The sequence below is a fragment of the Panthera tigris genome, chromosome A3 (genome assembly GCF_018350195.1).
Source record: "Panthera tigris isolate Pti1 chromosome A3, P.tigris_Pti1_mat1.1, whole genome shotgun sequence".
NCBI lineage: Eukaryota > Metazoa > Chordata > Mammalia > Carnivora > Felidae > Panthera > Panthera tigris.
This window is the reverse complement of record NC_056662.1, coordinates 14,822,496-14,837,767: the sequence shown is the minus strand read 5'-3', so window position 1 is coordinate 14,837,767 and position 15,272 is coordinate 14,822,496. Positions and strand designations below refer to the sequence as shown.

Here is a 15,272-nt window from a genome sequence, read left to right as displayed (position 1 = left end):
GCCAGCAGTGTGTGCTCCTATGGAGAGTTCAAATCTTAGCGCATCCCGTGTCTCCCTAGTGCCCTCTTCAGGCTCCAAGAATCTAGACCAATTCCATCCCTTACACCAGAATTCAGAATGGTTATGCCTAGCTCAGAATGGTCACATATTAAGCTACCAACAGCACAGTCCTTAGTACCCAGGTCTTTTTCTTGATCCTGCAGAGCAGGATCCTTAAAAACCATCCTGCTGCCCAAGACTTGAGGCATGTACCTGTCTCTGGGGTGCTGCACAATAGAGTGGAAAAAGCATGGGCTTTAACGCTAGGAGGAGTCTGGATCCCAACCATATCATTTACTTACAAAATTGTGAGGATTTAAGCACATCCTTCAACCTCTTACAAACTTGTTTCTTTACCAACAAAACAGGAATATGGCTCCACTCATGTCATTCCCTTGACCTTCTCTCCAATCTAAATTAGATCCTTGATATATTTCTTCTCATAGGGCTCATCACCAATACCCCCATTTTTGTTGTCATCTGCCCAACTAGGGTGTAAGCTCCACCACAGGAAGGGGCCCTATATACTTGCATCCCAGTACCTAGCTTCGCCATACATGTAAGAGATGAGCTGAATGAACACACATGTAACGTGATGACTGCGAAGATTAAAAATAATTTAAGTAAATCGCCTAGCAAGGGATAGCAGAGTAGGTGCTTAGAAAATAACAGCTATTATCCGGTGTCAAGAAAAAAAAAAAAAAAAAGCTATCCACGGTTAAAACTGGCATCTATCTCTAAACAAGGCAGCCCAGAGCCTGGGAACTCTGCCTGCTGCTTGGTGTCTCGACACCTATTTCCCTAGTCTCTGCCTTGAAATTAGCTCTTTAACCTCAAACTGCTAGAAAACACATGAAGTTATTTACTAACCACCTGGGGAAAGGGAACATAGCCAGTGCCAAGCCTGCAAGCTGCTATGCTCCCTTGTGCCTCTCTGCTCGGTCTCTTCAGGAAACAATGTGAAAAAGCGGCAAGCGAAGAGGTACTGTGAACTCTGGATTGGCTAGAACGGTTTCCTGACAGTTCTGCAAGATCACGGCACTTCATAAAGAAGGCCTGGCAGGCAAATGCAGAGACACGTGCCTCCCGAAGTGGTGGGGATTCGGGGTGGCTCCATGAAGGGGGCATCTATTGCTTTGCATGACCAACATATATTCCCTCTTCAGTTTTCCTTTGGGAAAGCACCCTTCTCCTACTCAGTCCACATGATTCCACAGGCCTAATTCCACCTGTGGCTCTAGGAATGGGGCACATGACCCAGCCCTGGCTAATCGGGAATCTTAGCACCGCTGGTTCAAGGATGGGACAGTGAGCCAGGTCAGTCCAATGAGAAACAATTCCAGGCCTTTAAATGGAAGCACTGGGAAACAGAGGCTTTTGCTGAGACAGATGTATAGGGTTAGTGCCATTCTGCCTTTTCCAGTAGAAAGCTTGCGTGAGAATGAGGGTAATACAGAGACCAAGTCTTGGTGACGTGGTTTGACACTGGATGTGGCCATACCTGATATTCCCAGTCAAGCAAACTAAAAATTTCCCTTTGGGGCGTAAGCCAGTTTGCAATGGGTTTTCTGTCAAGCCACAACTGACAGAACTCTGGCTCAATGTAGGAGAGCAATGCTAGAACCCATAGCCCAAGTTCAGTGGGTACGGCTGCCAAAGGAAGTCTTCATTTCTCTTCTGACCCTTCTCCTTACTCAGGAGAAATAACCGAAGGATTCTTACTTAGTCTGCTTGTTGACCACAATCACAGAACAATCAACAGGCCTCTCAGCATCAAAGCGTCTCTGGATTTCCTCAAAATACTGACGATAAAGCTCTTCTCTACGCCGTTCCTCACGTTTCAAACGTTCTGTAAGACACCGACAAGGAAAACTGAAATATGGACTGTGCCTTTCTATAAAAATAAGCCACAGACCTTACTTTAAATCCTACAAGTATGTAGGCCAAGGTCGTAATATACATATACTCTGTCTGAGTTACTCTTCTGGACTACCTCCTAAAAATAGCCAGTATTATTATTTTTTATTACTATAAATTCATTGAAACGGAATGGCTGGATTAGAGGGCATGGTCACTTAAATGCATCATCTGCTGCATACTGCCAAACTGCCCTCTAAAGGCTGTTACTAACTTATCCCTTCACAGGGGTAGATTACCTAGTGCTAGTTCTCTGCATCTTGGTCAACATTGGGTGTTGTCATTTTTAAACATTCCTGCTAACTTGACAGGTAAAAGATAGTATTCCATTACTATTCTAATTTGCATTTTGGGGACAATTATTTAAGACTCTCATTGACAGGTATTTGTTAATTTGTTCCGGAAAAAAAAAAAATCATGTGGTAAAGTTTTATTACAAATTAAAAATGAGGCTCTTATTTCAACTACAAAACAATTAAGAAATCTTTAAGGATGTATTGAGAATAATCAGGCTTTGAAAAAACATTTTGTCTTTATCTAAAAAAGAGACGCTATTAGGTAAAAATTACATATAAAACAAAAAAAACCCACATCACATGCCGCACAGAGAGTGCAGACAGTTGTAGTTATTTGGTTAACAGGCAAAAAGCAAGCACTTATTAATCCTCTCCAGCTGTAATCTTTTGTTCATTTCTTATTGCTACAATTTTGTGTTTACTTCTTGTTACAGGACTAAAGCAGATGATAGTAATCTTGCATTTTACAAATTATTTTCAAGCTAAATGTTCCCTACATACTAATAGGCTATCTGTATTTCTTCTTTTTGTGGATTGCTTAGCCAAGTCGCTAGTCCCTTTCCAGTTGGTTATTTGTAAAGTGTTCTATCAGTAACAAATAAACTGCTACTTTACCTTTTGCACGAGACTGACTTTCTGGGCCTGGAGGGCCTCGTCCATCAAAGCTTTCTCTGTAACGGTCAAAGTAAGGGTCGTCTTTCCTCCTGCAATAGTCATCCATTCGCAGGTATCGGTCATAAGAGCTTTCTCTCCTGAAAAGTGGGAGAAATTTGCACAAAGTTAAAACTCACCTATCCTGCAAAACTCAGATATAGAGAATTCTTCAAGGCCCAGTCCCCTGTGAGGAAGCAGCACAGTAAGGCAGTGAGTGGACTCTGGGATTAGACAAACTAGATTCACTGCTTATCAGTTCGGTGGCTGTGACTCTTAACCTGCCTTGCAAAATGACTGGGAGGATGTACAGAAAGCTCTCAGAATAGTTTCTGGCTTAAAGTAAATGCAAAATAACTAATAGTAATGACTGATATTAATTTTGAGGACTCCCATCCCCCCTGCCTGTGCTTTTTAAAAAATTGTTGTTTAAAATACATACAGAAATACAAATATTTCATATAAATCTATACATAAATTTCTCATCACCCTGAGCAGAACACTCATTAAGCAGTAACTCTTCACTTCCCATCCCTATAACCTCTAATCTATTTTCTGTCTCTGTGAATTTGTCTTCTCTAGATATTTCATGTAAGTGGAATCACACATTATTTGTTCTTTTGTGTCTGTCTGGATTACTTCGTTTAGCATGTTTTCAAGGTCCATCCCTGTTGCAGCAGGTGTCAGAATTACCTTCCATTTTATGGCTGAATGATATTCCACTGTATGGATATATCACATTTTTTAATTCATTCACCTTCTGACAGACTTTCGGGTTTTGTCCATCTCCCAGCCACTGTGGAGAGTGCTGCTCTGCACATTTACATGCAAGTTATCTGTTTGAGTCCCTCTTTTCAAGTCTTCTGGGTACACACGCGGAGTGAAATTGATGGGTCAGAGCAATTCTACTGCATTTAATTTTTTAAGGAACCGCCTGCCAACTGCTCTCTACAGCGGCCATACTACTTTACATTCTGACCAACAATGTTTGAGGCTTCCAGTCTCTACACCTCGCCAGTGCTTGTTCTTTTCTTTTGTTGTTTTCCTTAGTAAATTATCACAGCCGTCCTAGTGGGTTTGAGGTGGTATCTCATCGTGGCTTTAATTTGCATTTCCCTGTTGACTAATGATGCGGAGAGTCTTTTCACAGACTTACTGGCTACGTGTGTATCTTCCCTGTGTTTTCGCACTGCCAAAACAATTTGCACTCCATCTTTTTTGTCCATTGGCACAGTACTACCTTTCATAGGCTACAGGGAGAGATCCAGATTCATTCACTAAGCATAATTCATTGAACATTCACACATTCAGCAAATATTTATTGAGGAGCACATCGCCACTCGCTAGGCACTGGAAACCTAAGGCTGATAAAGTCACTGTCCTTACAGAGTTTCCAATTAGTTCAGCAGAACACCCATAAAAAAAAGACTGTTACAAAAAAACCCCAACAAAGATCTACGCGGATGGCTGAATATGTACCTGTACATGGGCTCTCGGGAGTCTCTCATATCTCTGTATCTGTCATACATGGGGTCCCGGTGATCCCGAAAATCCCTAGAGTCTCTTAGATCACGAAAGTCTCTAAGGTCCCTCATGTCCCGAGCATCACGCATACTTCTGCTGTCTCTGTGATCCCGAATGTCTCTGCTATCTCTGTGGTCCCGCAAGTCTCGGGGGTCTCGAATGGCTCTGCTATCCCGGGCATCCCGGCCATTTCTGCCATCCCTGGGCTCTCTCCTTGGACTTCCTCGAATTGGGGATCGATCACGTCTTGTATCTCGACCATCTCCAAAGCCATATGGATCTCTGTGGGAGGTAGCAAGAAGAAGCTAAGACAAAGAAATTGAAGGTAGCCAACCCTTCAGCTCTTTAATGGAGGAAGCCCCCACCCTTTCCAAGCATTTTTCTCTAAAACACAGCAGCCAAACAGTGAGAACATGACTACAACTTTAAAGACAGTCACCCATCTCATCAGCAAATAAAGACTACTAGGTTCCAGGATCTCAAAAGATTAGGACATCAGAGGAAGCATGTATGACCCAAAGCCAAATGTCTTGACTGCGGTCATAGTATTTGTCAGGTTTCAGGGAGTAATTCGGTATTCCTTACACCATGTTATCACTTCCACAGGTTTTCAGAGTGAAAGCATCTTTCCCCTAGAACCTGTTTTTTCCAACCAGACTCGTTTGAAAGAGATTTTAAAAGGGGGGAAAAGTTGGAGGGACACAGTAAGGGGCAAGACTCATGAAGAAAAAAGGAGCAAATGCACAATCTCATACAAAGGAACAGTGATCAAAGTAGTTGTCCCTGAAGTACAGAAAACTTCACTTAAAATATATAGTATGATAATCAAATTAAGGGAAAAAAGAAAAAGTACAATATGATACACACACAGTAAAGTAGAAGAACACTCAGCTTCTTTGTCTTTTCAACATAGTCATTGAGTAGTGAGTGGTCTCTCTTAATCTGAGTTTAATGCAGAACCCAGTTCCCTCCCCTCTTTTAAAACAGTGTTTGAAGTCACAGACATATTTGTGCTGATCTCATTCAATATTCTTCATGAGACATTCCACTCCACTGGAAACTCAACCTATCTAAAATTAAACTTCTTATTCAACCCATTTCTTACTCAGTCCCATTCCCGACTTTTTCACTTCTGCCGAGATTCATTCTTCCTAGTTACCAAGGTTTAAGTTTTTGAAAATTAACGTTGATTCTTTCTTTCCTATCCCCATTAAGTCACCTGAATCTTGTTCATTTTTCCTTTTCATTCCCCCTGGATTCATCAATCCAAACCTTTATTTTTATGCTCGGTACCAACAAGTTTCCAAAACACAAACCAAAAACCAATCTTCCAGATTTCAATTCATTCTACACATAAATATCAGATTAACCATCCAAATTTCCACCTGTTGCCAATCACAGCTTGACGATCACATTTCTGTGTACCCCTCCATAACAAATCTGGACTTTCCAACTATTATCCCTCCCCCATTTCCTGATTCAACCCCCTCAGGTCTGTTCTTATATGACTTAACTCATATGACTCTTATCTGCTTCAGGATTTCTGTTCATATGATTTTTCAACTTGGAATATTTTTCTTGCACTTAATGCAAGTATCATCCAATCCTCACAGGCAAATTCATGTCTCAAATCGTCCAAGAAATCTTCTCTAATCTCCCTAGTAACTGCTGATCTTTCTGGCTGCTCAATGCTTAGAACACTTACTATTCCTATTACTCATCTTGATATAGTTACGTTTTTACAACAATGTCTTCTTGTTTGACCTACTTTAAGGATTACCTCCTCCATAAAATCTGCCCTAAACTCTTGAACTTCCCCAACAAATATGTTCCTCCTCCAGTCCTTTCCATCTCGATAAATGCCACATCTACCTACACTGCTGCTCAAGCTAGGAAACTGAATGTCATCTCTTCCAAAGTCCCAAGTGCTCTTCCAATCATATTTTCAAATTCTGTCCATTCTTTTTCTGAAATTGATTATCAATTCTGCCCATTTCTTTACCTTCATTAATACCACTAAAGGCCAACTCATAATGATCTTTCCCTAACACAGCAAGAGACTTCTAAAGTGGGGAAAGATTTCCCCATTTCTGCTCTTGCCTCTTTTTCTAATCTTTTTTTCCAGATTATTCTAGGGTGATCTTTCAAATACATAAAACCTTTTACTGGTTTCCCACAGTGTTCAGAATTCAATCCAAAATCTCTACTAAGGCTGGGCAGGTGCTGCATGGTCTTGGCTGTTTTCTCCAATCTTGTCCCCTCCCCTCCCAAGTTCACCATTATCTTGCCACACTGGCCTTTCAGCTAGAACTAGCCAAGGCTTTTCCTGATGCCTCTACTTGAGCGGCAAAAACAGATCCACACTCATTCTCTATGTCTCAGCACAATGAATGTTTCTTACCCCTGATTCTAACAGTCTAAAAGTTTACTTTCTGCCCTTAAATCCTGGCCACACTTTCTCGTAGCACTGTTTTTGTCACTTATCACAATTTGACACATCTATTTACTTGTTTAATGTCTGCTGTCAGACTGTGAGTCCATGAGGACAAGGACTGTCAGTGTGACTCTCCACCATAAACCCACTATGTAGGTTTATAATGTCTGGCATATGCAGCGAACGCTCCATGACTATGCGCAATGAACCTTGCTCCTGTACATGTTTCTGTCGCTGCACTTATCACACTGTTCTGTAATTATGTTTACATGGCTTTTCTATTAAAGACTAAGCTCTTTTGAAGTCTTTGGATCCCTAGGACGACAGCACGGAGCTCAGTGTTTAATGAACTGAATTTTCCAACTGAACTATAAGCCTCTCATGAGCAGGCATCCTGTTTCGTTTATACTTCCGTCATCTATCATGATTACACATTGCTAGGCAGCCATCATGATGCCTTGCCATCAGCTTGGTAGAGAGCCTCAGTTCCACTTCATCCACAAGGGCACAGCGAAACCAATTTAAATGCCAATTTTGCATCTATGAAAAGTCCTTGTCATATATTTTAAGGCTCACAAGTACTCCTGATTTGTGGGAGACCAGGGAATTTAAATGAGGTACTAACCAGTTTTCCTATTCAAGTGCAGACTGACCAAGATTCTTACTCTGGTTTTTCTTATTAGGTCATATAATCTTCCTCACATGTATGACATCTGCTAGAGTATATAATGTGGGCAAACACTCAAGATTCTATGGGAAGGGACAACCATTAAGTATTTTTGGATTAATGATCGGTAGATAAACCTGCCTTGGGGAGCAGTTGGAAGCAGCCATTAGAGGTAGAATCAGATTTCAAGTGTTGTTGGCAATCAGGGATGAGAGAGATCATGAACCTGACAGACCACAGACCACACACACAGCCTTTGGGTGTTGGAAATGAGGGGTGGGGATATGGATAAGAACACCGAGTCACAGCACATGATCACAGCCTTAGGATAAGTATAAAGGCCGTATCACTCTCATTCTTTTGAATCCACTGAAGTGCCTTACTTACCTGTCAGAGTCCATCCCTGGAGGTTGACCATAACCCGAGATTCCCAAAGTCTCGGCTCACGCTTCCAGTGTGAGAAGGCAAGCACTCCCTTCCCCTCAATGAATCTAAAGTCCATGTGCAACAAAACTACTAATTCCCCCTCAATTGCCTTCTGGGTAAAATGTAGAAAAGACGATATTCACAAGGTGGAAAGAACCAAAAGAATGGTGGAAGTAGGAACACAGAAGACAACAATTCTCTAAAATGAAAAGGCAAAGCTTTTCTCCTTTCTCCAAAAGATGAGCAGTATGGCAGAAGCTGTTCTTCTGGAGACAAAAACAAAAAACCTTTTAGGGTCACTGTAGGACCCAAATCAAGAATTCCCCAGAACAAAAGGGCTTCTGCTGCTGGCCCCAACATCTTTCTCAAAACAAGAACCAGCTAACAAAAGGGAGGTACAGTGTGCAGGATTCAGAGTGCCGCAAGGACGAAGCCCCTGAACAAGATGCGTGACCTTAGATAACAAGTGGGTTAAAAGCAAGTTTCTGGAGCCCAATAAGGCTCAATCTCATCCCATGGCACCAGAGGTGTTTTACTTAGACCAAATGCAGTGTACCCTTAGGTACCAGGTCACTAGAGGCTAAAATGAAACCGAACCTTTAAACTGAACCAGTTAGAGAAATTTCAGCACTGGAGTCCACAAACTGAAGGCAGATGACAAACACTACTAAAACTGTTATAAATTTCTCATCTATTCAGCTGGGAAAAAAAGCCAAGTGCTCTTTGCCTTGACAGAAATATCGTCATATCATTTGGAAACACGTGACGGGGAAGGGAAGGGTGGGTGAAGGGAAAAGCCATGGCTCAGGTGGCAAGTGATGTGCTTCCGGAAGAAGTGCTTCTCTTCCTGGGGACTAAAGAGGTGCGCAGAGCACTAGGCGTTTGAGAGCCTACAGAGTAAGAACGACAAATGACCACCTTGGAAGAGCACGATGGACTGTGAGCTTTTCTTCCTCCAGAGAATGAAACCTCAAGCCCAGGATGGTGTTCTTTGTCCTTGGCTCCACAGAACATTCCGGAGAAAGACCTCTGTCCTTTTTTGTCGGCATCTCCGTTCCGCCTTTCTGTTCAATGGAATATTTTCCTTGGGAGGGCCAGTTTTTTGTTTACTCCTGAAAAAAAATTCTCCAATAGCTCTTGGTACTTCTGTTCTGTCACAGATACTGTCCACAAATATCATGATCTAAATGGCTGGCTGCTGTGTGATGTTGATCCCCCACCACGATGGCTCTGTGCTACTGAGAAACGGAGACAACAGACTTGTGTGGAATTTTGCCATTAGGTGACAGCAGGATATGGGGTGCAATGAGGTATCACACCTCACAGATCCGAATTTTGTTAAGTGTCCACGCTTCTCCCTAGGAAGCACACTGGTGATTTTCTCAAGCACAAATATGACTTTTCTGTCGGTAGAGGTGGCACTTGCTCTGAGAATCGACGGCTGTTCGTTAAGTGTTAGTGCCCGGTATCTTAACTTGTGAGGCTCACCTAGAGCTAGCGCTGTCTCATACCCAAGAGCAAGTGGTCATCAGAGGAATCAGCGCCGTGGATATGCAGAAATCACCTTGGGCCACGTAAGAAAACTGTCTACGGCTAGGGTATTTCTGAGGAACCGATCTTGGACCACCTTCACCAAAGAGGCACGAGGCCTAACATCCTCAACAAATACGTGGGAAAAATTCTCTGCAGAGCTTTTGATGTACACAAATTAGTTCTATTTGCTCTTTTTTATGCCAGGCAGGAAGATTTAGGAAATACGGCGTCTCATTTGGAGGTCACATCTGTGTCGGGGTATGCTCCCAAGACCTGGATTGCCAGGGTGTTGAGCTGAAGATGGAAACGGAGAACATCTGAGGTACAGTCAGAATCACGGTCCAGTCTTTAAAGAAGGTAAAGGCCAGCGCCTAGTACCAAAGCTAGACAACTTACGTGGTAACTAAGCAATGCGCTCAAGAGTCCAATGAGGCGGTCCAAGGGCTAAATGATGCGAATTCAGGCCGAAATTGGATCCGGAGCAGGGATCCCTGATGCAGCCATTCTGTGCTTGGCCAGACCAATACTGTTAGAACTACACACTGACAGCTGGAGTCATTAGGGAGGCACATTACTGAACAGAGAGCAATGCCAGCAGAACTGTGGCTCACGGAGACGTTTGAAGAGGTGACAATCCTGTGAAAACTCCCAAAGATACGGAGGTGTTTTGACACTCAAGGTTAACGTCCAGCAAAACAAGGTGTTACGAAGGTCTTGCCAGCATGCTTAGAAACTATTTTATCAAAAGTAGCAACACCGAAGACATAAAAGTACAACTTAAGGGAAATATTTGCCACAAATACATGCCCCCCCCCCCCCCGAAACATTGCATTCCCTACGGCAGGGGACACACAAATGATTAGGGTTGCCAAATGAAGGTAGTTTGGCTGTTGTCAAGAGACTGGAATTACTTCAAGGCTTTGACTGGAAGTATGCACCCAAAGAGTGGTATCTAGTGTTCACCCTGGAAGAAATGATTAGATTCTTCCAGGCTCACTAGTCATCCATCTTGCCTACTTATTCCATTTTATTTCTGCCCTCTTGGTACACCTTAAGAGACAATACATGATCAGTACGATGATCAAAATGTTAGTATTCTGTTTTGAATATTCAATTTTTCTGGCTTTAGAGTTTCTTTTTTTATTAAAAAAATGTTTTTTAATGTGTATTTATTATTGAGAGAGACAGCATGAGCATGGGAGGGGCAGAGAGAGGGGCAGACACAGAATCTGAAGCAGGCTCCAGGCTCTGAGCTGTTAGCACAGAGTCCGACACAGGGCTCGAAATCACCAACTGCGAGATCATGACCTGAGCCAAGGTCAGATGCTTAACGGACTGAGCCGCCCGGGCACCCCTGGCTTTAGAGTTTTTACATTTTTATTCTTAAAGGTAAAAAACTGGGACTCTCTGCTCAGGTTTGAGATGGGGCTCAGAATAGATTTTATTAAATGCGAACATCTTTCTTCCTTGAACTTTATTAATAAGCATGACAGTATGATACTTCATCACATTAAATAACATGCTGAGGAACCCAGTTAGGGACACAGCACCAAGGGGGAAGACTGACTTTTGATGGAAATTGAATTAGTCTAGCTGTGCCTCCTAATGATTGTAAAAAAAAAAAGCAGGAAGCTATTGTCCTATCTGTATCCCAAATAATCTCATTTTAGAAACTGTTACTGAGGAAGGGGGGATTTTAAAAGGATCATATGTATGTATCTAGTAGGGAGAACGTTTTAAAAGGCCCCCTCTAACGTTGTTTGTATGTTATTAAAAAAAGAAGAAAAGCATACAGCTGTTTTTTCCATTACAGATGAAATTACAGAGTGGCATTTTAAGTTGGGATGAAATTAATCTTTTTAACTTAATGTCCTGGCAATAGCTATACTGGATTCCAAGCAGAGGAGATGGTTATTTCCCCAACACTACCAATGTTTGTTGAATACCTATAATCAATTGGAAATATTAAAAGCAGTTGGTTAAGTGTCATTAACAGGATGACATAAATCTACTACTCTGTATTTTGCAATGTGCCTTGGTTTTTTGTTGTTATTTTGGTCTGTTTTTTGTTTTCTTTTTTTGCCTGAAAAAACACACAGATATTATCTAGAGATTATAAGTATTGTGGGGAAAAGAAAGAGTGGAGAGGATTTTACTAGTGGAGTCAGGGTCTACATAGTTACCAATTTCATACTCCTTCTGGTAAGCTACCTAGTCCAGAAACACACACATCAGAGCTCCTCGGAAAGTGGATACACACTGTTATCTCCTTTTAAGCCACTTGGCAACCACAGCTTCCAACGGAAGCCCCATATTTCTGACTGTTAGTTAGATGCAAACTCTCAGCCCTCTGTAGTCCATGTTTACTGGGGCAATGAGGAGCACAGATGGGACTGCCCAACATCTCCAGTATGGTCTGATGCAGCATAATGGAAGCAGACATCATACGGAACTGCTGCAGTTCTACAGGGTTCATTTAAGTTCTTCAGGATGCTCACACATACCCACAAAATCAACCAACACAGTATTTACCTGCAAGCTACAGGCATCCCTTATGGTGTTAAAGACAACAGACATAATGCCAACGTATATGCTCACTTGTGCAGTGAGACTAATGGAGGGCCAGGGCACCCACGTGGCAGCTATAGTGTAGCTATAGTTGTGGTGTCAGATTCAACTCCTCTGCACCGGCAGAGTGCTCAAAGAATCCAACTGAAATCACCACCTTGCTGCTACAATCTGCTTGAACTCTGCCGAGCAGTCGTGTATAATCTATTCCTGCTAGTTTAGAAAATACCCATCCTTCACATCTAAGTGGGACGATATACACCAAACATACAGCAGCCATTCTTTCCTATAAGTGGGCAACAAAATATAGGTGTCTCAAAGGACAGCTGTATGTTATGTGTGAGTGAGTTGGGTATGTCCCGGGTGACCTGTGGAGCTCCTAATACATTGCAGACTAGGATTCATTGTACTCAGCAGTGTTCAGTTCATTATAGGAAACGCAGTCTATCATGGTATATAGTTTAGGTGTATAGTTTACTGTGGGAAATCGGTACTTTTACTTAGAGGAAAAAGCAAAATCCATACTGAGTATGCATTTGGGCCATGAAGAGACGCCAGATATGAAATACAGTGTATCTGCCTGCAATCCACACAAAAGTGCACACACTGCATCTGCTAGTTTGGAGACTGTATCTTTGATGTAAATGGCAACATTAATAAAACCCTTCTTTGAGAGAAGGGGCCAATTTAATGCATATCTCAAGGGTATACATCAGGACAACCTCTTTTGTATATATTAGCAGAAAGAATATATTAGGGAAATGCCTTTTATTTCCAGAAAAGCTAAGAAAAAGGGAGACTTTTGAGAGCTGGAGTGTTTTTTGCCCTTTTTTATTTCCCCTCGAACAGTAACCCAAGCATGCGAGCAAACAGGGGATCTGCAGCACAGGCACAGCAGCAATCTCTCAAGCAGCACTTTCCGTAAACCTGGGTTAACATCTGGACCGGCAGCCATGTGGAATGAAGAGTCGAATCTCTGATGCCCGCTGCAGCGCAGCAAAGCACACACCAACGACCCCGGGGCACTCCTCCTGCTGTGGAGGCTCCCATTGACACGTGAGCTGGGGACAGAGAGGTTTATCCTCTTCCAATTGCCTGCAACTCATGTTGCAGGCTGAACTTGCTGGGTTTGTCACCGAAAACACAAAGCTTCTCTGCATCTCCTGACGTATGTTTAAAAAAAGCAGCAAGGCCTTTCACACAAGGTTCATGTTCTTATTGTTTGCTTGAGCGTTTCTGATTTGTTGGGGGGAAGAAAAGACCCTTGATGTACGAAGTTGGGCTTAACTCCCCAGAGCCCAACTCTCCCAAGGTAACTCACTGCTTCAGGGTACTTTACCTTCGTGTGGGGCTGGGTCTTGATGGAGCCGTATTCATATTTCTTCTTTCCGCTGCCTTATTAATATCTGAAAAGAATAATCAACCCATCTGTTCAATGCTACGGAATAAAAACAAAATCATCAGCACATTTCAAATGAAAGCAACAACAAAAAAACCACAATGACAACCAGATGGTGTAAGAAAATCCATTCAGCAGACACACTGTCACTTGGGCAATTTTTATTAAGTCACGGCAGTACATTGTCACGGTTTCGTAAGGAACGTCCCTCAGTTTTCTAGCTAACACAGTTTGCATAAAACGGGTTATGTCAATGCTTTAACACTCTGCCAAGTCACAAACTTAACAACTGCCCCTTCCAAAAGGGGAAACGGTTGTCTTCTAAACTCTTGGAGAGCCAGCTCTAAGATTCTTTTTTGAGGGAAGGAGAGTGGGAGAAAGAGAAGGAGAGAGTTAAAAAAAAAAAAAAAAGAACAAAGGCAAATAATTCCACTTTATGTGACAAAGAAGTAACAACTGGACCCTGCTGTCTTAAAACTTCCAATATCCCATAAAGCAGGCCTACTTTTAATGTGCCTTGTGTTGCATTCCATTAGATAGAATCTTCCAGAATGACATGTAGGAAATTAATTTTCTTCCTAAACAAAGTATATTATATGTTAACATCTATAGCCCTCACAGATAAGTAGCTAAGAATAAGAATGGGCATTTGGTATAATAGGGTTAGATAACAAAACACTTCACATAAGAAGTTTTCATTAGAGAAGACTGGCATTTACAACTAGGTAAGGGAGAACAGTGGAATCGTACAAACTTACTTAGAAAAGCCAATTTGTGCAGTTAAAGCCTGCTTGCTAAATACAAATCTGCTTTGCAAAAATGAAGTGAATAATACAAACACCATGTATAAGAAAGAATTGATGAAGTATCTAAAGAAATGTACCCGGGGCGCCTGGGTGGCGCAGTCGGTTAAGCGTCCGACTTCAGCCAGGTCACGATCTCGCGGTCCGTGGGTTCGAGCCCCACGTCAGGCTCTGGGCTGATGGCTCGGAGCCTGGAGCCTGTTTCCGATTCTGTGTCTCCCTCTCTCTCTGCCCCTCCCCCGTTCATGCTCTGTCTCTCTCTGTCCCAAAAATAAAAAATAAAAAAAAAAAAAAAAAAAAAAAAAAAAAAAAAGAAATGTACCCATCTATGTCCAAAGATAACACAGACCAATTTTTATATGACTTAAAAATGAATAAATTCATTCATAATTTCATTCTTTAGTTGAATGAAGAAATAAAACTGTGTCCTGCTATGGTGTAGTTTTGTTCCCCTTGTTCCATGTTAAGTGATTAGTAGTGTATCTAATGACATTAAGTGGTATTAAGCACTCACATAATTAGAGTGCTTTAAAATTGTAATTATGTATTTAAAAAATTCCAACCAGAGTCCTATGGTGTGAGAGACTATAGTAATAACCAAAAGTTTAAGAGGTCTGGCACAGACTTTACCCCGCTATGTTGTCAACTTCTGAGTTCCTGTTCAAGTGAGAACGATCTTCACTTCCATTTTAAGTCAGAGTTTCTATTATGTCTAGAAGAATGACTTTTGATAAATTGAAGGTAACATAAATTTAAACAGTAAGAGAAGCCCAGTCCACCCTAAACTGCCTCTCACATTTTCAATTAAGCAGACCCAAGCTATCATCCAGCTATATATCCAAGAGAAATGAAAACATGTGTCCACACAAAGACTTATATGCAAACTTTCATAGTAGCATTATACATAATAACATATTCAAAACTGGAAACATTTCAAATGTCGGTCAACTGGTGAATGGATAATCAAAATGTGTTATATCTATAAAATGGAATACTACTCAACCACAGAAATAAA

General features: G+C 41.7%; 1 protein-coding gene across 3 annotated transcripts in view; it reads right to left on the bottom strand.

The window, feature by feature from the left end:
• Positions 1–15,272, bottom strand: part of NCOA5 (nuclear receptor coactivator 5) — a 30,342-nt gene that overhangs the window by 3,724 nt on the left and 11,346 nt on the right. For 2 of the 3 annotated variants that reach the window (XM_042980266.1, XM_042980268.1), the window contains exons 2-5: positions 13,395–13,461; positions 4,383–4,709; positions 2,868–3,004; positions 1,762–1,888 (exon numbers count right to left, since the gene is read on the bottom strand). In XM_042980266.1, the coding sequence (XP_042836200.1) occupies positions 1,762–1,888; positions 2,868–3,004; positions 4,383–4,709; positions 13,395–13,432 (629 nt within the window). In that variant the 5' untranslated portion in view covers positions 13,433–13,461. The remainder of the gene's footprint in view (positions 1–1,761; positions 1,889–2,867; positions 3,005–4,382; positions 4,710–13,394; positions 13,462–15,272) is intronic. The other variant, XM_042980267.1, reaches the window with a different exon arrangement.